Source organism: Mirounga angustirostris, unplaced genomic scaffold (genome assembly GCF_029215605.1).
Source record: "Mirounga angustirostris isolate CCGP_5_RB_7025 unplaced genomic scaffold, mMirAng1.0.hap1 SCAF_8, whole genome shotgun sequence".
NCBI lineage: Eukaryota > Metazoa > Chordata > Mammalia > Carnivora > Phocidae > Mirounga > Mirounga angustirostris.
This window is the reverse complement of record NW_026991716.1, coordinates 118,166,173-118,187,215: the sequence shown is the minus strand read 5'-3', so window position 1 is coordinate 118,187,215 and position 21,043 is coordinate 118,166,173. Positions and strand designations below refer to the sequence as shown.

Here is a 21,043-nt window from a genome sequence, read left to right as displayed (position 1 = left end):
CCCTTGCTCGAGCTCTCTCTCTCCCTCTGCCCCTCCTATTTGTGTGCTCTCTCTCTAAAATAAATAAACTACTGTGTTTTTCACATCTAGAAATGCCATTTGGTTCTTTGTTACATCTTCTGTTTCTTTTCTCATTATGGTCTTGTGTTCATTTGCATTCTTGAGAATTTGTGCATATTTATAATATCTGTTATAATGTCTTTGTCTACTAATTGCATTGTCTCTGTCATTTCTGGGTCTGTTTCTACAACTGATTTTTGTCCTCGTTAAAAGTCACATTTTTCTCCCTTCTTTGATAAGTTTTGATAGGATTGGAGGTGTTTTGTGTTTTACTTTATTGAATGCTATATTTTTGTTATATTTCTTTAAAAGTATCCAATTTCTTCTGGAAAGCAATTACTTATTTATGGGTGAATTTTCTTGTTTCTCAGCTCATTCAAGGCAGGCCTAAATGGCCTTTACGCTAGAGATAATCTAGCTCACTTGCTGTTGTAGATCTTCTGGAATCTCTTCTAAATGTTCCATTTTGATGAGTTCTCTCCGCTCTGGCTGGAGAAAACCCAAATTATTCTCAGCTCTGCGTGATGTTAGAGTTCTCTGATATTCTACTCTTTCCTCAGAGGATGTTGTTTCCTTGCCCTATGAGGTTTTATCCGATGCACGTGCAGTCTGGTATCAAAGACTTGAAGGTCTTGTATGCAGATTTCTGGAATTCTTTCTCTGCATACCTTCCTCCTCTTGGATACTCTGTCCTTCACATTCTAACGGCCTTAGCCTCCACAAATTCCAATTCTTTATCTTCAACAAAGATACCTGGCTTCTGTTGGAGTTTTCTTTCCCTGCACCACTATCCAGAAATTCCCTCCTGACAGAGAATCACCTCATTTATTTATCTTCTTTCAAGGTTTGTAGCCATGTACTTCTTGTTGTCTGGGTTCTGAAAATATAAGGAGTAGCAAGTCGTATATAGCGTGTTATAAGAAAGTGACACATTTTATTGTGCAAGTGACACATACACGGTGTGTGTGTGTGTGCCCACATGCATTTGTATTACAAAATTCAGTGGAAATATAACATGTGACTTAAAAAAAAAAAAAGTTACCTGGATCTCTGATCCCAGCCATAAGAGAGGAATAGAATCTAGAATTATCTTCTCAGTGTAAACCACTAGAAAACTAGAAAAAAAATGGTTATGTATAGAATAGTCAACATTCCTTTTAATGGCTGCATGGTAAGTACTCTACTTAGTGAATATATCAGAGTTTGTTAAACCAGTTCCTGATGGATGAACGCTTGGGTGATTTTTAATTTTTTTGTTATTGTAAATAGTACTGAAATGAACAACGTTGTAAAAATATCTTTCACAATTTTACCAATGTATATCTGAAATACGTTTTTAGAAGTGGGATTGCTGGGTCAAAGGGTAAGTGCATATATAATTTTGCTAGATATTGACAAATTTTCCTTTGTAGGTATTTTATCATTTTTTAAAAATCCCACCAGAAATTAACAAATGCCCATTTTCTTATAGAGTGTGTTGTTGAACTTCTAGGATTTTTGCCAACATATTAGGTGAAAAGTGGAATGTTAGTGTAATTTTAATTTGCATTTCTCACTATGAATTATTTCTCATTGAACATCTTTTTATATGAGTAAAAGACACCTGTACTTCCATCTTTATGAATAGCCTGTGGCTTCCTATTACTCATTTTCTATAGGTTTTTTTAATCTCTTCTCTATTTTTAGAAATTCATTTTGAATCAGTTGTAGCTATTTTTCTCAGTTTGTTATTTGTCTGTCTAGTTTGCTTATGATATCTTTTCCGATGTAAAGATCTTTTATTTCTATGTTATCAAGTTTATCTATTTTTTCCTTTCTTGCTTTTGGATTTTGAGTCATGGTCCTGAAAGTTTTTCTTGTTCCTAGGTTGAAAAGAATGTACCCATATATTTACTGAGTACTCATATAGCTTCATTTTTTATAATTAAATCTCATCACCATTTGGAATTTCTCTTGGTGTATGGTGTGGGGAATGAATCCAATTTTATCTTTTCCATATGGCTTTGCAATTATTCCAACATGACTTTTTAAAGTCCTTCTTTTGCAATCATCTAAAAGGCTGTTTTTATCTTACACTAAATTTTCATATGTAATTGACTCTATTTCAGATTTTCTATTCTGTCTCATTGATTTATTTATTCATGAACCGGCACTATTAATTTTAGAGGACTTACGTCTTTAACAATTGTAATGTTCAAAAAAAAAAATAGCTGTGACAAAGTCACAGGTACCATTCCTGTGGAGTGACTTTGGCTGTAGCTCCTGGCCTTTGAGGGCTCTTAGTTTCTGTATTTTAGAGCCTGGGCCCCAGGCTTGCTTTGATGCCTTGAGCCCTAATATCTTTGCAAAAAAAAAAAAAATAAGTCTTTTTTTTTTTTTTTTTTTTTTTAGTTTTGGTTTCTGTTGCTTACACAAAAACTCTTACTGTGGCCCTGTGTATATATTTTTCATGAGTTGTTTATCTAAATTAAAGGGATGCTTTTAATAGTAAGAATTTTAGTCAAAGTTGGGAGGGGGGAGAAGAAGGCAAGACTCTGACAGTCTGGAGATGGTAGGTACATGGATCGATCAGGGGCAGCATGGGGCAATTTTAAATAGAGGAGGCTTTGGTCTTCTTTTCACAAAACGTGGAGAGAACCATTTCTCTATTAAAATTGCCTTGCCTTCCTGGGACATAAAGAGAAATGAAAATGTTGGCAAGTATGCTTTTAGAAGAAGCATATCAAAGATTCCACCAAAAATCATTCCTACCAGAGGAGACGTGAGATGCATCAAGATCACTGCTCCTTCCCTAGTCCAGGGTTGGAATACTGTAGAAGCTTCTCAACTTCCTTTTGTGTTTAGCTGCAGGCCCAGATGTTGACATCAGTGAGAGTTTTCTTTCTAAAATATAGATTGGATCATATTACTCCTCTGCTCAAAATCCTTGAATGTCTCTTTTTCTTGGGGGATGAAGTTAAATTTATCTTTCATCAAGATGCTTCAAAATCTGGCCCCAGCCTTGGTTTCTAAACTTGTTTTTTAACAACCACCACATCAAACATGCACTCTAGTAGTAGTAATAAGAGTAATTTTAAAGTAATAAGAGGTAGTAGTGGTGGTAATAGTGTAACTATCAACACAAACAGCATCCACCCCTGTTGACTTTAGTCTCAGGTTGTTCCTCAGGACTTCCCTCTCCCTGGCTTCTGACGAAAGAGCTTGCAAACACAACTACTCTACACAACTTCCAGAATAACAAGTAAGAATGGTCTTTTGACATGATATTTTAATTCCAAATTTGGCAAATAGACTGTTTGAACTTCTCATTGCCCTTCTTTTAAACTTTATGCAGCTGTGAAATGAAAGGGTTGCACGTCTTCACACCAAAGCAAAAAAAAAAAGCAAGCTGCTTGATATTTTCTGAAGTGATGATCTTATGCCTTCATTGTGGATAATAACATAGGCTCTGGATTAGAACCCTTGTTTTGTTACTCACTCCTTGTCTGACACTGGGTAACCTTTTTCCTCTGGGCTCCTCATCTAGATGGGAGACAGGAGATAGGAACATAAAGCGTGCTGGGCACTTATTTTTTCAACTGGAAATGTCCCTAAGACACATTTGACCATGTTATTACTAGACAATGAACTTAGCATCAGTTACAGTGGTAGTAACTTACTTGTGTAAGAAAATGAGCCATTCACCTGACAAAATTTCCCACAGTGTCGGTTCTGCAAGTTGCATCTCCAGAATGTCTTAACCTGTTTTGGTCCTCTATATTTCTGGGAATTAGCTGTGCAATCTCAGCCTTGGATTCTAGGGATTTGATGAGATTCATGCCCACCATTTTTGGTATGACTACCTCATAATTGGTGGTGTGTTTTTCCTTCAGGAAGCACATATCTAGTTCTCTCTCTTTTAGTGATGTTAGTGACTATTGATGATCCATACCTGGATCCAAATTCATTAAAAGTTGCAAAATGGTGATATTCTAACTACCTCAGACTTTTTTATGTGTATTCGCTAGAATATTTCTACAAAGAGAAAGTTCCCCCATGTACTATTTCGTTACCCAGTGGTATTTTCGTTCTTTACACATCTCAATTTAGTATGGGAACTGGTATTTCAACTGAATACTTAAACACAGCACATTAGAGTTTCAAAGGATTTTCAATTTAATCTAATTCAACACTTTATTTTATGGGTGAGGAACCAGACCCAAAGAGTTAAATTAGTTTTCTAATTTGCAAAAGCTCATGAGTTATCAAAGTCAAAGCTTGCAAAAGCTCAAAAGTTATCAGAGTCAAGATACAAGATAATTCGAGGTGGGTTTGTTTGCAAAAAGACTAATTACGAAGGTGTGGAAGAGGTACAAAGGAAGCTTCAAAGGACTGTGCTGAAACTTGGGGCTAATGGCTTCAGAGTTATCATCAATTCTAGGTACCAGAGGACAAGGTGAGGGACAGTTATGAGGTCCTGTAGGAAAGTGGATCCTGTAGGATCTGCCCCTTGAGAAAAGCAATGACTTCCTATTGAAGAACATAGCCAGCCTGAGGTGACTCACAAAGTCCCAATCCCCTTCCTCCCTCAGATACCCTACCTGGCCTCACCATTGATCAATCCCAGTTGGTAAACAGAAAGCAAGGAAGCCCATTGATTTAGTTCATACAGACTAGCCTCCCAAGGCAGAGACTAGGGGGATGTGAATGGAGAGTGGATCTGGAAGAGAGAACTCAGGAACAGATGGCAAAATCAGGATTTGGTTCATATCCTTCTCCTCCTCTACCATTCTACCATGCATTCAAATGTTTGCCTATATGCACAGATCTTACATTTGTAGAAATAATTCATGGTCCAGGATGATGTTATCTTCCTCTGGAGTGACTTTTGTTTGTTGAATGACTGGAATTACTTTAAACCAATTTCAGGGTTTGAGACTTTTTTCTGGGTTGCTCAGATACCTGGAGACAGGGTGCTACCCATGTAAGAGTCATTTTACTTTTATTTCACTCCTACTTTTTGACTATATCATTCTCGCTTTTGTCCTTCCAGGTGTTGTCAAAAATTTAGTTCAGCCTTTCAGCTGCCTAATTCAGGCTCTCAAAAACTGCCAGGCCTAAAGCAGCCCCAACTGTGAAAACACCTTCCAGAGCCCTGGCCTCTTTTCCAAAATCTGGCCAGATAGTTCCTCATTATCTCATTAGTGCTTTAATGCCTTTATTTTAAATTTCAAATTTTGTTCTTTGGCTCATTCAGTGAGAAGGAAAGACCTAATCTGTCATAATCAGAAACAGAAATCTCTCCCTTGTATTTCTCTAGCTCTTTATTAGGAAAATTCTTTACTCTACCTGTAGGGATTCTCAAAGGTGTCCCAAGGCTTATTTCTAAGTGCAAGAGAAATAGACTCTGAGTCAGAATATGATTCTGACCGGTAAACTTCAGTTTTGCTGCCATGCCTTTTAAAAGTGTAAAGAGATCATAGAATATGATATTATACTTCTGTCATTCACTGACTGTGATTTAATTCTTGTCAAAAGTTTCTAGGGAAGCCTGCTATTTATGATAGGATCTAAGCAATATGTTACCTATTTCCTTGGGTTCCTTCTTTCCTCGATGCAGAATACTAAGTTATGATCTTACAGTGAATTACATAATACCCTCAACTCCTCACATTTATTAAGGTGATTGATATAATTAGAAAGTATTGCATCTGATTTATATTATTTTAGGTTCCTCTGAAATGCTTTCATTGAATTAATATTTAATATTGTGTTCTTGGCGTCTAAAAATATTAAATATACATTTGAAGAACATACATAATTTTTTTACAAATCCATATTCAATTCTATTGTATTGCTTAATGTACTCTATATTGGATTCTGTAATAAAGTCTTCATAGAATTCCATGCCAGGACAAGACTTGACTCTTCATGTGACTATATGTACACTTATGTATTTTCTTTTTATTTTGGCAGCCAAAACAGATGGAGCTAAACTTAGCAATAATTAAATTATTAATTCATCCCAGGTACTTGATACTTCTTTACTGGCTTCCTTATTGATTTCTGATAATTTGAACTCATATTTACATTATTACGTATAAAACATTATGTTGTTTTGTCTGTAACCTTAAATACTTTTTGGAATTAAGAGTATATTGTATTCCCATTTATCTTATCTGAGGATACAGAGAAAGGCACACTTGTCACCTAAAACAAAAACTAGCCAGCTAGGAGATCCTTGTCCATTTCAGGCTTAAAATTCACATGACATTTTGCCTTTTCAAGAACAAATATTGCCCCAAGATAGGCAATGGTTTTTCCCTGTTCACCACTATCATCTTAGATGTCCTTTTGGATTAGAAAAAGTGCTCCTTCTTTACAGACAAATTGCAAAGGCACAACTTCTAAGTAGTCCAATTAGAAAAAGGCTTTCATTCCTCCAGGACACCCTAAGCCAGGCTTGGCAAGCTAAGAGCAGGCTAGGTCTCAGTACCCCACCTGTACTCTCTGCCTCTACACAGACCCCACATCTGAGTTGTAAGTTGAACCATCTGAATTTAGCTATAAAATGGAAATTTCATATGGTTCAATCTAATACATGGCATGTAAGTTTAATTAGCTAAACCACGCCATTTAGGTAGTGAGAGAGCCTTAGCACCAACTAGAAGCCGTCATATCATTGCACTGGGGGTTTGGGTGATCTTTAAAGTTATTACATCAATTCAAAGTAAAACCAAGCAAACAAAGTAAAACAAAAATAAAAATTGTGTGTATGAAAAATGGCTCTGAAAAGATCTGGAAGGGGTCAAAGGTGAAATGATCTAAAAAGGTATGGGTTTTAGAAAATAGTTTTTTATATAATCTCAGATCTTATTTGTGTAGCAAAATGCGATTTGAGAATTTAGGCATTTTAGTTTTCCTGACATGGTCCTAATGAATTTCCAGCATGTATTGTTTGGGGCCAGGATGGGGTGAAGGATTATCTACTCCACAGGAGTTTGGAGGTTTGACAAGTTGGAAATAATAAAACGTGTATATCTATTAGGAGCCTGTCAGTATTTTATTCCAGTATGATACCTGATTCACTAAATATCTACTTTACTAATGAGATCAAGTCCTAAAGCAGACAGAGATCATATAGATCCCATTTGATATATAATTTCCTTACTATAAATTTACTTCTATCATTTTACAAACCTTTAGAAAAAGCTAATGTCACTTGCTTCATTGAGGATATGGTTGTGTAGCTGCTAGGTGTTTTCCTCACTATTATTTCCTTCCTTTTTTTAACTCTACTACTCAAATGTTTTATCCTTCCTTTTCTTCTAAACTTGAATTTGCATTAATAATTTGCATTATTCTACTTTATTTACAGAACTCATTAATCTCTGTTCCCATCTCCGAGATGGGAAGTCCAAAGTCGTTACTTTATTTCGCTGCAATTTTCACCGGTTTTCCCAACAATTAGAGCATTTTGGAGAAGTTCTCTGAGAACTTACACATGTTTTTGCTCCCCGAAGAAGTAGATCTCTTCCTTTTCATCGCTCTTAAGCAATCCAGGTATCCTCCCCCCTCCCCCCGCCGGGGTGCAATTTAAAAAATAGAATGCCACTTAATTTCCTCCTTTCATCTGGTGGATGATGCTTTGCGGAGTGGGGTATACACAGACTCCTTATTCTTTCTCCAGAAAGAATGTGTGTGGGGGCGGGGCGGGGGGAGTTTTATAAGAACCTAAATGAAAATGTTAAGTCGTTTCAGTTACTCCCTTTAATATTAACATAGCCACTGGAATTTTTTAAATGGAAAGTAGCAGAGGCCGACCTGGTAAATTATGCCGGCCACTCCCGGAGCGCCACTGTCGGGAATCGATGGCCGTCCAGTTTAGGCCCCCGCCGCCGGGTGCTAGTGTAAATGCGCCCGCTTTGCGCAACGCGGGCCTCCCCGCGCAGCCCCAGCGCGTCGGCGCGGCTCTGTACCAGACCACGCGCAGGGCGAGCCCGGCAGGCGCCGGAGGGGGGCGCCCTGGCCGCGGGGACCGCTGCAGAAGCCTCCCGGATAGCTCCCAAGCCCCGAGCGTTCTCGGGAGAGACTTTTTTTGCGCCAAGCTGCGGTCGCGTGCGCTCCGGACTTTGGCTGACTCCGCGTCTTCGTAGGTGGGGGCCCGGTGGGTGACGGCGGAGAACCCCGGCCCCGCGCCGCGCTCGGGGCCCAGCCGAAGTCCGGGAGCCGCGGCGCGGTCGGTTTCGTCCCGGCTGGAGCTTCCCAGCAGGGCCCTCCCCGGGGGCGGGCCCTGAGTCTTGGTGCCGCGACGAGTGGGCGGCCGAAGCCGGTGGCCCACAGGGCGAGCGGCTGCGAGGGGCGGCGAGACGCCAGCGGCGAGGCTGGCGCTGGGACGAAGCGGCCGCGGCACGCTCGGGCGAGAAACGAGGCCAGGGGAGGAGGAGGAGGAGGAAACAGAGCCGATGAAGGGGAGCTGCCGCCGAGGAGGGAGGCGGGTCCTTTCGGTTGCGGCTGCTGCTGTTCCCGGACGCAGCCCGGGGAGCCTGCCCGCCCGAGAGGTGCTGGCCAGGTAGCTCCCCGCCCAGCGGGCACCCTCCCCGACCCCTCCCAGCTCCCGGCACGGAAGGAGCCGGGGCCGCGCTCCGGGTGGCCAGGGCGCACCGCACCCCGAGCGCGGCGCCCTTGAGCTGCACGGCGGCGCAGGTTTGCGAGCTGACTTGTCTGCGGGCCAAGAGAAGGAAGCGCTGTCCCTTCCCGCTCAACCTGGCGTCCCCACCCCTTGTACTCTACACCCTGCCTCGGACGAGCGGCGCGGCCACGGAGGCGCCGAGGAGGGGCGAGCCACCGCCGAGCAGCGGCGTCCCTTCGGGGGAGAGGGCGCCGGAGAGGAGGCGGCGGCGCGGCGCGGAGGGTGCGACGCGCGATGGCAGCTGCTTAGCCCGGCGCGCGCGGAGCAGCCCGGAGCTGTGGCTGGCCAGACGGTGCGGCTGGGCGGGGGACGCCGCCGCCGCCCGGCCGGGAGAGATGAGCGCCGAAGCGGGCGAGGGCATCACTTTCTCGGTGCCACCCTTCGCCGAGGGCGGCAGCAGCCGGAGGGGAGGAGCGGCTGTGGCGGCCGAGGACGAGGAGAGCCAGCTGCCGCCGCCGCCGCCGGGCAGCTTCTGGAACGTAGAGACTGCCGCCGCCCCTGGCACCGGTTGTCCCGCTGCCACCTCTGGGAGCAGCGCCACCCGGTGCCGGGGCAACTCTAGTAGCGGAGGCGGCCGACGGACCACGGTGGCATATGTGATCAACGAAGCGAGTCAGGGGCAGCTGGTGGTGGCCGAGAGCGAGGCCCTGCAGAGCCTGCGGGAGGCGTGCGAGACGGTGGGCGCCACACTGGAGACCCTGCATTTTGGTAAACTGGACTTTGGGGAAACCACCGTGCTGGACCGTTTTTACAATGCAGGTGCGTGTGCAACCCCTTCCCCATCCTCCACGGTCAGGGGCCGCGTTTTCCCTGGCCGCCGCGGGGGGCCGGGGGGGGCAGTGTTTTTCTAGGCTGCAAGCGTGCTTCCTACTTGTTTAGTTCTTGCCCCACCTTAGGGGCAGCGAGCGGCGCTGCGTGACTGCGCCTGGCGCTCGCTGATCTGGGGAAGAGTGGGTGCTGATGCGAGATCCTGTGTGTATTTGTGTTGGACCGACTGACTCACCCACCCGCCCGCACTGGAGCCAGGGGTCCGTAAAAAGAACTTTTCAGTTCTTCAGCAGTGCGAGATAGTGCCCCAATCAGCCTTTGTCCGTTTGGTGTCTTGGTTTCTCTTCTGTTAGGTTTGGCCCATATTCTCCTTCTATATATACCTGTGACTGTTTGAGATGACGCTCTTATTTTTTTCTCTGTGTAGTTTTGGGAGTACAGGAACCACGCAGCCTGCTGCTGGCAGAGTCGATCTATACGAATTTGCATGCTGTGTCGTGATCTTCCCAAGTCATTTTACTTAAACGTGTTTAGTAGCTTGGATGTCCCAGCCTTACCATTTTGAACTTCCATCCAATAACTTCCAAAAGCAATAACCTTGTCGCTTGCACTAGACTTATGTGGTTTCTTTGTAAGGATTTTGGTGGGAGAACCGGGGTCTGTTTTTTATTACCCCATGGGGTATACCATGATAGGCTGGAAAGTACATAATTTAACATTGTTTAAAATGCTATTTGCTGTTTTAATAACTAAGATTAGTTTGGCTATTTAAAGTGATTACTAGCATAATCCATAAAAAAATGTATCTTTTCACCCTATCACGGATTTCGGAAAGTGTCATTGCAGTTCTAGTGACTGATGCAGTTAGTATCTGTTTGCCAATGTTAGAAATAATAACATGCTATTGAAATTAACCTTAAGTACCCTGTACAACCAAATATGAGAATATATACATATTTATTTTTGTAAGTGTGGATGGCAAATTTGATTTAATGGTGGTTTGAAACAATAAGGTTCTTGCATTTGTGATCACATAAAAGATTTTATATTCCAGTCTTGCTTTCAGTTCTGATTCTCTTCAGTCTCTTCAAAACACCTGAAGTAGGCTTATGTCAGCTTTGGAATTCGGCCAAAGCTGAATATTTTAAGAACAAGAAGAAATTCATGTTAAGGAAGCCAGACTAAATAAACTAGGGCTCTCTGGTGCTGATATTTTTTACAGTCTTGGTCTTCATAACTGAACATGAGTATGATATATTATAGCTTAGTTTTTTGTGTGGCTTGCTATAAAGATTGCATAAATGTAACTTTTCAAAAAATTATAGCACTCTTATTTTGGGATTATATTTTGGAAGAAGCTTCATGCTTCAAAGAACTGAAAGATATGTGAGGAAAACACCCAAGCAAATAGCCTATTTTTATTGCTCTGATAGATTCCGTATTTTTTATAAGACTCTATAAAAAAATCTTAAACTCTAAGCTAATTTGAAAGAAAGTTTCCTAACAAGGCTCACTTACTGTTTATTCTCCAAATAACTGTGTGGGAAAGGGAGAGAGGAAGATGACAAGGGGACTGACATTTGAACTGTATCTTTAATCCCCCAAACAAGCCCATGAAGGAAGGACTTAACTCTTCTTCTTAGATGAGAAAACCAAGGGCTCCATAACTGGCCTGGACTTATAGGTAGTAACTGGTCAATGCAGGGTTCTACTCAGGTGGCTGACCCTAAAAGGTCATCTTTGCCCATGTTGCCTCCATTCAGCTGGGCTGATTTACTCTGAGTCAAGGGAAGCTCTCTATCTTGGAATCATGTGATGGAGAGCTGGCAGGGACCTCGGGAGCCATTGAGGTGCAGTGGGGAGGACGCTCTGGGAAGACCTGTTACTGAGCCAGCTCTGTCCCATCTACTGCTTCATTCAAGCTGGGCAGGCCCCAGTTTAACCCCTGCTTATGCGCGTGACGTGAACTCTGAGCCCTGTCATTCAGCATGAAGATGTGACCGAGTGCAGATGGTATGAGTTTTGTCCAAATCCTTGGTTTTTCTCCACTGAGGGCTGCTGAGTTTGGTGGTAGTAAAACTTTTTTTTTTTTTTTCCTGATTTCTGAGAGAGCGCTTGCTTCTCCTCCACCAGGGATAGATTTTTCTGGGAAGGGCCAGATGGTAAATATTTCAGACTTTGCAGGAGGTCCCTCTTGCAGCTCGTCAGCTCTCTGCGTTGTTAACGATAGCAGCCACAACAGTCCCTAAACATGTATGTGATTGTGGCTGTATTCCAGTAAAACTTTATTAATGGACACGGAAATTTGCATTTCAGATTCCTTCGAATATTTTTCAACCATTTAAAAATGTAAAAGACCATGCTTAGTTTTGCAAGCTATACAAAAACAGGCCTGGTGAGATTTTTGGCCCCTGGGCCATGCTCTCTTTTGTTCTGCTTCTGCATTCACTCCCTCCACGGGAAAGTTGAATCACTATGATGTACAGGGAAGAACATTGGCCCCGCAAGTTAGATCTGAGTTTTCATCCTGGCGCTGCTCTGAACCACATCATTGTGAGCAAAGTCCTTCATCTCCTCCAAAGGCCTATGAACTTGACCAAGGGCCGAAGTGGAGGGGGAAATTGAACTAAATTTCTAAGACTCCCTCATTTAACTCTGTGAGTTTGCAAAGGTAGGGCAGCATGGTATGCTGGGACAGAGCATCAGAACAAGAGTGTCAAGATCTGGGTTCTGGTCTTTGGTTCTTGTCTAATTTGGAGCAAGTCATTTAAAATCTCAGAAGAGAGGGAAAGCTTGGAATAATTGGTCTCTGAAATTCTCTCCAGCTCTCAAATTCTGCATTTTAAAATTACATGAATACAAAATGAATTATTTCCATCCCTTGAGGTAAATGAACTGCTTTTTTATATCATGTTCTTGGCCCCTCAAGGAGTTCACGGTTAGTGGGTAAGACAGGTATAAAGCCCAGCTGCACTGCAGCCTCTGTGAAGGTCCATACAAAACGCCAGGGGTCCCAGGAAACAGATTCTAGAATCAGACTGGGGGTAGGGCGGATTCAGAGGTGACGGCTGAACTGGGGTGGACGGGTGAGCAAGGACTACTTGGAATAGCTCAGTTTATTGGCACGGACAAGGACTTAAAGCTTGGTTGCATTTTTACTAGCTTCCCCTATCTGTGTGTCCTGGAGCCTTTCTAAAGAATAGATTGCAGTTAAAGGTTTTCCCCATTTGATTATTGTTTAACTGTAATCTAGTTTGTTCTTTGACTACACTTGTCATTCTCTCTTTCATTTCTGTTCTGAGAGGAAACTAATGTTCTATCAGAGTTTTTGTGAAAATTCATTATGTTTACGTGTATAAGACTATTACTCAGAGATGGCAAATGGCAAGCTAACAACACGCCTTCCCAGCCCCCTGCGTGGTAGGCAGTAAATTTCTATAAAAGCAAAGAGATGTTAGCGATAACAGACATTAGTGATACAGAGCTACTCCATTCAGGTAGACAGATCTGACCGGCAGTGTCTTAAAAAAACACAGATCTTTTTAATGAGCATCAGTTCTGTGAAGTATAGTGAGAGTAGGCTTTAATGTCCCCCCCCCCATTTTGTTTATAAGGAAACTAAACCATAAAGAGACTATACTCATTCATTCAGATGAAATGACTGAAGGTTACTGCGTGGAACCAGGAGCGTACTTTTCTTCAGAAGCAGTATTATAGATGATGGTGAGATTCTGAGACTAGCCTGTGAGAAGCCTTGTTAACTCCGGGTACATGAAGTATGGAGCCCACTCACCACTTTAAACATTCAGGAAAGTTGTGTTCCTAAGACCGAAAACTGGGGCTTTGAACACATTTCTCCTTATGTTTGATCCGTAACTTCTGCTTTCATCTAGTTTCTGGTAACACCTGGCCAAATGTTACCTTAGCATCACTTTGGGTGGGTGAGGATGACTGGAGGTGATGTGGTGAGGTAAGGTACACAGGAAGGATGGGAAGGTTACAGGGGGAAGAGGGAGGCTGGGCAGGGGAGAAGAAGGATGCTTGGTGATGCTCAGTGCTGGGTGCTGGGTGATGCCCAGTGCTCAGTACTTGATGTTCAGTGCTGGGTACTTGGTGACTGGACCGGAGGAGGTGGTGCCAGCCGGGGATCCATTAACACTTTCACCTCTTTCAAACTTCTTCCCCTCCTGACCTTCTATTTATGGCCCTCCACTTCCTGTTGATGTAAGAGCCAGGGACATCACTCTGCTCAAGGCCACTCCACCCCCTCTAGTGGGCACGGGATTAGGTGGGCTGCCTGCTTCCCCTACCCTCCCAGCCATTACATGCACTGGAGACTTTCTCCAAGCCAGGCTCCCTGCAGATGGCAGCCTGGTCCTCAGCCCTTCACCCTGTAGCAACAGTGGGTAACAGGAAGGAAACACATGCTGGTTGAGATGGTAATTTAGCTTTTATCATCTCATCTCTATTATGTTCCTGCTTGGCTTGGGCTTGGGATGAACGTCGCTCATGTAGGCCTTGTCACTGGCGAGGCATCTGAACTTTCTGATGGCATCTGAGCCTCCTTTGGTTCTACTGGCTCCCAGCATAGTTCCTTGGGACTTCCGATCTTATTTGATAAAAAGCAAAACAAACACAACCTTTGTCTCCTGTCTATCCCAGACTGACAAGTTCTTGAAAGTCTTCTAGCCCACTTCTGCATTTTCTGCTTTTAAATCCAGGGAAGCGTTTGTTATGTATTGTTTCATATACTTTGAGGGAGTGGGTGAAATCTGTATTTCATAAATAGTGGTTCCAATGGACCAGTTAAAAAAATTGGAAGACTTGACATGTGTTTGTCAACCTTTCATTTTTCCAAATAAGGCTATTGAAGAGAGAAAGAGCTAGAACTCAACAACCAGCCACCTACTGCCACGATCTCTTAAAAAGAAAAGCCATTTTTACGTTCAGTTAGGGAAGGCATAACGTTAGAATAAAGGATAGCTCTTTGCATACAGTAAATGTGCAGGAAAACTCAATATTATTCTGTTTTCCCCCATTTCCCTTATCTCACCAATCAGCAGAGCAATGGAGCAACGTGCTGAGAACCTCTGATGTACACCACCTTGTAGTCCCTTCATATCTTTCATCGCTGCTTCTTTGCACTAGGAACAGACCTTAGCAAAATTATCCAAAGAGTAAAGAGAGACAAACTCATAAGGAAGAACTCTGGTTAGGAAGGTATTTAAAAAAAAAAAATCCGAAAACAATGAAGTGTGGATCACTACATCAAAAACTAATGATGTATTGTATGGTGACTAACATAACATAATAAAATAAAATTAAAAAAAAATCCCAGTGGTGTCCCACACATGGTTGTTCTCTGGGCTTTTAACTTTTTGCTGGCACACCGTTTGGGCAACTGCCGCCCACCCCCTGTGAACGCAGAGCACTGGGCTTCCTCTTGGTTTTGTTGTTGTTGTTTTGGATAACTGGTCAATCGAAGCAAAATTATAATGTTCCAAAAGGAACTTTACTAGAAAATTGGAAAAAACTAAAACAAAAAGGCAAATTCCAAAGCATACAAATAAATTTGTTTTTAGAGCACCCACTTCTTACCCCAAATTGTCAACCGCAGATTGTCATGACTGCCCCTGCTTTCCAGATTCTTGGGATCCTGATTTCTTTCCTCAACTTGGTCACTCTGGTCAGCTTGGGACATCCATCAGCTGGTAGTTCGAGTGGGTTCCACCTCCTGGTGAAACCTAATTATAAGTGCACATTTGTGGCCTTGGCTCACCCGTGGCTTTGGCTGGTGCCAGCCTTCTGGGAGTTTTCTGCTACGGGTCAGTTCCCCTCTGGTGGCTATAAGGACTGTCCCCTGCTTCCTGTTTCAGAGGCCTTGTTAGAGGCCCGTGCAGTTCCTGTTACTGGTTTGCAGGATAAAATTGGTTCACAGCTTCTTTGTGGAGCAATGGGGGATTGACAAGTGCAAAGCCCAGTGAATGTGCCGATCTCCACCAACTGCTTTCCAAGTAGTTGTCCCAAGTGTTCTCTTCAAACACCACCCCCTCTGCGTGGAGCAAGATGAAAGTTGAGAATATGGTAAATGAGGCAGGGTGGGCAGTGTTGTGGGAACCTATAGCTCTGTGGATTGCAGGAAGAAACCCAGAACCCACAGCCTTGAGAAGGGTGTGTCTTGAAAACAGCCTCACCATTCATAGTTTGGATATAGATAAATGGGGAAACTGGCTCTAGTTAAGAAAGATACCATTATTTTCAGGGAGCAAAATTGAATTAGCCAATTTTATTAGTGGCACATAAAAACAAAAAAGGAAAGCAAAGCAAAATTATAAAAATTTTTTTTAAAAAATCCACTGGTGATTCTAATACATTGATTTCCTTAGTTACTTTAATATATTAGCTTTTTTCATCTCTGGTTGGAGATGTTGGTTGAAGAAACTGATCAAAAGATGTGCCAGATCATTGGAGAAGGAGGAAGGGTTCGAGACAAGGCTGATTTTTAAGGTCTTACCTAATTATTCCAAAAATTTTAAAAAGTGAGTACTTGCATCTTATGTGAGTTTTATTTTGTAGTGGTTTGGTTTTTTTTTCCCCCAAAAGGAAACAAAAACTAAGAGGGACATAATCCAGGCTACATCTTGGTAATTTTCTTAGGGGAGACAGAAAGGAGGAGAGAACATTTCAATGTTAACAGCATCTCCTACTGAAAATCACAGCCGAGCAGATCTGTGGAACTTAAATGCCACAGGTTGCACAAGGAACAGTAAACATTCCATTACAAGCAAACATTTTCTGTTACAGTAGGTAATCAACAATGAGGAAAGCAGTTGCCTTTGGTATATGATTCATACAGGAAGGAAGTTATATTCCTTTGTGTAGCAAGTCTCTTAAAATGGTTGTGACCAATTATGTCAGTATTCTCCAACACTTTTAGTGGCTTCTAAGAACTCTTAAGAAACATGGGGGAGGGCTACCCTATTGAATGTCCGTGGATTTCAGGCCATGTGTTCATTGACTCCAAATCATTTCAAACCAAGTATTTGCCTAAGCCAAAGAATTCATTCTCCTTTAAAAATCTTGGTTACCCTGGGCGCCTGGGTGGCTCAGTTGGTTAAGTGACTGCCTTCGGCTCAGGTCATGATCCTGGAGTCCTGGGATGGAGTCCTGCATTGGGCTCCCTGCTCAGTGGGGAGTCTGCTTCTCTCTCTGACCCTTCCCCCTGCTCATGCTCTCTCTCTCTCATTCTCTCTCAAATAAATAAATAAATAAATAAATAAATAAATAAATAAATAAATAAATAAAAATCAAAATCTTGGTTACCCCTATTTCTTATGAAAAAAAAATCATCCAGGGAGAAGGAGTCAAGGCAGACTATTGCATGTCAGGTATCTCTTTATGTCACATTTAATTTTTCTAATATGTTGATTGACAAATATCAGCTTATAGCCAAGGCAGCCAGCAGAAACAGTGTGATTCCTAATGCACAGGGGCCATGCTTTTATAACTCCAGCTAGGTATTGCCCACTTTATAGTTTGGTTATGTTGGGGTACAGGTGATTTTATTTGGCTAGATCAGAATGATAATATAAATATATGTTGTCCTGTGCAGTGTCATCCTCTTTTGATCATCTTATTAGCTCTATAGAATAAATTGATGTGGCCAAGTAAGTACCTGGATTTTGCAGTTGAGGCAGCGCCTCGTTGGAGAGGGTCTGTGATTTGGCCAGAATAAATCACGTGGTTGAGTAGGAGTCAAAGTCGGGTCTTGTGACTTCCAAATTGAGGTAGTTTTTCCACTATGCCATACATTCCTCCTGCAGTGAAGAGCATTTCCAAGCACATTTGCTATTGAAAAGGATCGGTGCTAACATCTTGGTCCATGTTGGTAGGATTATTATGAAGAAGAGTCATGGGAGTGAGATGTAACTCCTGGACACCTCTTGTTAACAAATTTCAGTGACTTCTTGTTAATAATCTTGTAAAATAACCCATCAGAAAGCTGCCTTTGACATCTCTTTATCAATACCGCCTGGGCTGAGTCCTGGTTGCCAGTTGCTTCAGCTGGACCTATCAATTGGGCTTCCTCCAGGTAACTGTTAGGCTATTTTCTGGGCATGGATCGTCAGAGGGACTTGCCAAGTGTAGACCAAAACAAGCCTTTCTCTCGAGGGAACCCGAGAGCTGGGTTTACAACATAGTATGGGACAGTTTCTTTCCTTGGTTCCCTGAGAAATTCAGCCTCCTGAGTCCGAGTCACTTTCCTCTAATGTTAGAGCAGATATTCTCGGTAATTCAATTCCATGAACATTTATCAATTGCCTTTAATGCGCCTCTTACTATGATGGATGCGCTGAAGAATCACGGAAGAGAAACAGGTGTAAGTCTGCAGGAGAATAGAAGCTTATCACATGTATTTGTTTCCGTGGGAAAAAGTGATGCTAAGGAAGAAGTCAGGAGGAGCTACCTGTACTCCCGTTCCTTCCCACCCAACTAGTTCTTTCTAAAAATAGTTCTGTACCTTGTTTTCTGGCTTTTCATTTGTATCCTGTATAATAAACCTGTAATAGTAAGTAGGAAAAAAAATACTTTAAAAATGAAGTGATGAAACATTTCAGTCATAAAGAAAGTACATAAGTAGTTTACAGCACTCATTCATTCACTACCTAAATACAGTAGCTGTTAAACATTTTGACATTTGTTTCACTTCTCTGTCCCTTTTAGAGAATTAAATCGGTCTGGACAAAACTAAAAACCCCTTTCTGCCACATCAGTTGACCTTGCTGGAAGAGTGCTTCCTTTACCAGAAGCGCTAAATTGTAATTTTCAAAAATCTGAAATCCGGGCTTTCTGCAAATATATGTCCAATATTTAATTAACTCATTATTTAATGAGAAAGCCAGTAAGATATTCGAATCAGTTAAAGGAGAATTTGAAGAGCAGATATTATACACACATACAGTCAGGAATGCTGGAATGAACTTGCTGATAGATACAAAACTGACCAATGTTCCGTAAGGCAAATCTGTGAGTGTAAATGTTGGAGTGTTCTTTTCTATGGGATGGAAATCAGTTGTATCTCTACTGAACAATAATCACTTGTATTGCTGGGGACAAGAATTATTTGCATTGCTACTGATTCTGCACAACTTAATGTTTATCCCAATAGCCTTGTAAAATGGACTCCTGCCTCACAGACAAATCAGAGGTGCGCATCCTTTTAAAATCAGGTAGTTCCCACAGGATGTGCTGCAGAAAACCAGCCCTCTACTGAAAGGATACCCAGTATTCTCTTTTACCCATTTCGAAGTCCTCGACAACTTCTCTTCACAGAAGGCTGGTCATTCTCAGCAGGCTGGTCGTTCTCAGCAGAATGTATGCCTGTGGTCTCCTCAAGTACTCTTACCCAACCTGACTTAGAGGGGCCTGTTGTCTTCTTTTCTCAGCTGCTCTGCTATCTGAAGCAGTGATTGCCCCAGGAAGGTCCCAGAATCCCCCTTTTAAGCCAGGGCTCCTGATCGTAGTTGTTTCAAGTCAGGAAACATATAAAAATTGGATATTAGGGTATTGGTCACCTAGGTTTGGGATGTGATAAGAGGTATAAACCCTGTGGCCAGAACCAAGTCTGAAATACACCAGCGTGATGCTTGCAGTGTCTGCAAATCCAGTCTCCTTCTTCTAGTAGGAAATCATCATCATTACTCATGGGAACTTCAGTAATCCAGACCGCTCCAAATAGGTTTAGTTTTTGGAGGACAGAAGGTCCTTGTAATATTTTAGAGGGCTGGCAAAAGGCTGTAAAATTCCACATGCCAGATATCTTACTCTGGTCTTGTAATTTAAGGCATCATACCCGAATAGGCATCATGCATTACGGTGCACTGGGTCTCTGTGCCAGTCACTACATACCTGATCATTTTCAATCTCTGTAACACTTTTATGAGGCAAATAGCATCAGGGGATCAATTTTATATACAGGGAAACTGAGACCCTGCAAGGATTATCAACTTATCACATGCCACTGAGGGGCAGAGCCAAGTTTTGAACCTGAGACTGATTCCAGAGTCTATTCATTGATAACTCTGCTCTCCTGTCCCACAGAAATAAACTATTTGAAAACATTTAAATTATTATTAATCCCATGAGTACAGTCTTCTCATCAGTAATCATTTGTTGACTACTTAAAATCTGCAAGATTTCTTTCTAAGGTCTGTAAAAAATTAGGTTAAAAGAATACAATTTCTGCCTTTTATGATCTTACAGTCTACCCACTAAATGCAACAATTTAATGAATAATTATTGGGAGCCCACCAGATGCACAGTGGTGCTCTAAGTAGTAAATAAGTGAAAAATCCAAGAGGACTTCATAATGTGGGTGATTTCATTGAACAGTATACATGAGAACAATGTTTATTACTACTATAGTATATGTGGGAATGCATTGAAAATAAAAATCTTACACAGTTGTAAACTGAGTTAGGCTCCCTACTTTATTTTTATATGAAATCGGTATCATACTGAAAATTACAGATTTTATTAAACACCTTTAAGATCTTTTGTAAATATTGGTAGAATCTCATTAAATTGAATTCCAAGGGAGTATTAGAATTCTTCAGTGAAGAATTTTTTTATACTGACTCTTATGGAAGCAAGCTGACTTATCGCCTGAGACTTGGAGCCTTTTTTCTTATATATTGTTTTTCCAGTAGTGGAATTTGATCTGTATTTAAATTCTCCTTGTATTAGTCTTTTTATTTTGTGAAAAAAAATGTAGGCTGTTTTAGATAATTGAAATATGCCAAAAGCATAATTTCAACTTCGTATTCTTTAGGCCTATAGTTGATAATAAAATTGTATTACTTGCTTGTTGATGATGCCTGGAGTATATGGTGCTTGGTTGACAGAAAATAGTCAACCTGAATGCCAAGTTATTGAGTGGCTGGGCCAGAATGAGGATAATAAACAAAATTCCTTTAGATAATAAAAGCAGATATGTATGGGAGACACTGTTGATAGAGAACCATATCTGTATTATGGCATATATATGAAATGACTAGGGTTGAAATCTGGGCTACCTTTGAAGATTCTAAACAATATTTTTGAATTAATACTTTATATAACTTTTGTAATTATTTGTGAGTTGCATTCATACAGTTGGTATATGTTAGTTCTACCAAGACAACAATTCCTACATTTTTAGGAATTGGGTCTTGGGATTCTAGCTTTGGTTGACTGAGTGAAAATTCAGCTATTCAGGACTGGACAGTAGGATTTTAGTTTTTCAAAAGGAACTCCTGGACAGTTTCCCAGATACACTGGCCCAGTGCTTACTGTTTATATACAATCAGAGTTAAGAAAAGGTTTGTAGACCATCAACAGAGGTAGGGAATCTAGCTTTAACACTTTATGTATATGTATGTCTGTATAAGTAGTTGCAAAGCATGGTTGGGGTACAAGTTGCTTGGCTTGACCTAGTGAAATTAGAGGACAATGTGGTAGTTTACGCGTGAGTTATGACAAGAATAGGTGGCTTGACCTTTCTTG

General features: G+C 41.7%; 1 protein-coding gene and 1 long non-coding RNA gene across 3 annotated transcripts in view; one reads left to right on the top strand and one right to left on the bottom strand.

Annotated features, from left to right (window-relative positions):
- Positions 1 to 600: 600 nt before the first annotated feature.
- On the bottom strand, positions 601 to 2,941 carry LOC123837200 (uncharacterized). The gene is made up of 3 exons (XR_006789169.2): positions 2,812 to 2,941; positions 1,103 to 1,175; positions 601 to 937 (listed from the first exon to the last, which is right to left on the bottom strand). It is a non-coding gene; the product is annotated as an uncharacterized LOC123837200 (long non-coding RNA).
- Positions 2,942 to 8,515: 5,574 nt separating this feature from the next.
- MAP3K5 (mitogen-activated protein kinase kinase kinase 5) overlaps positions 8,516 to 21,043 on the top strand; it is a 194,524-nt gene continuing 181,996 nt past the window's right edge. Inside the window, exon 1 of one of the 2 annotated variants that reach the window (XM_045865609.2) lies at positions 8,516 to 9,490. In XM_045865609.2, the coding sequence (XP_045721565.1) occupies positions 9,067 to 9,490 (424 nt within the window). In that variant the 5' untranslated portion in view covers positions 8,516 to 9,066. The remainder of the gene's footprint in view (positions 9,491 to 21,043) is intronic. The other variant, XM_064598140.1, reaches the window with a different exon arrangement.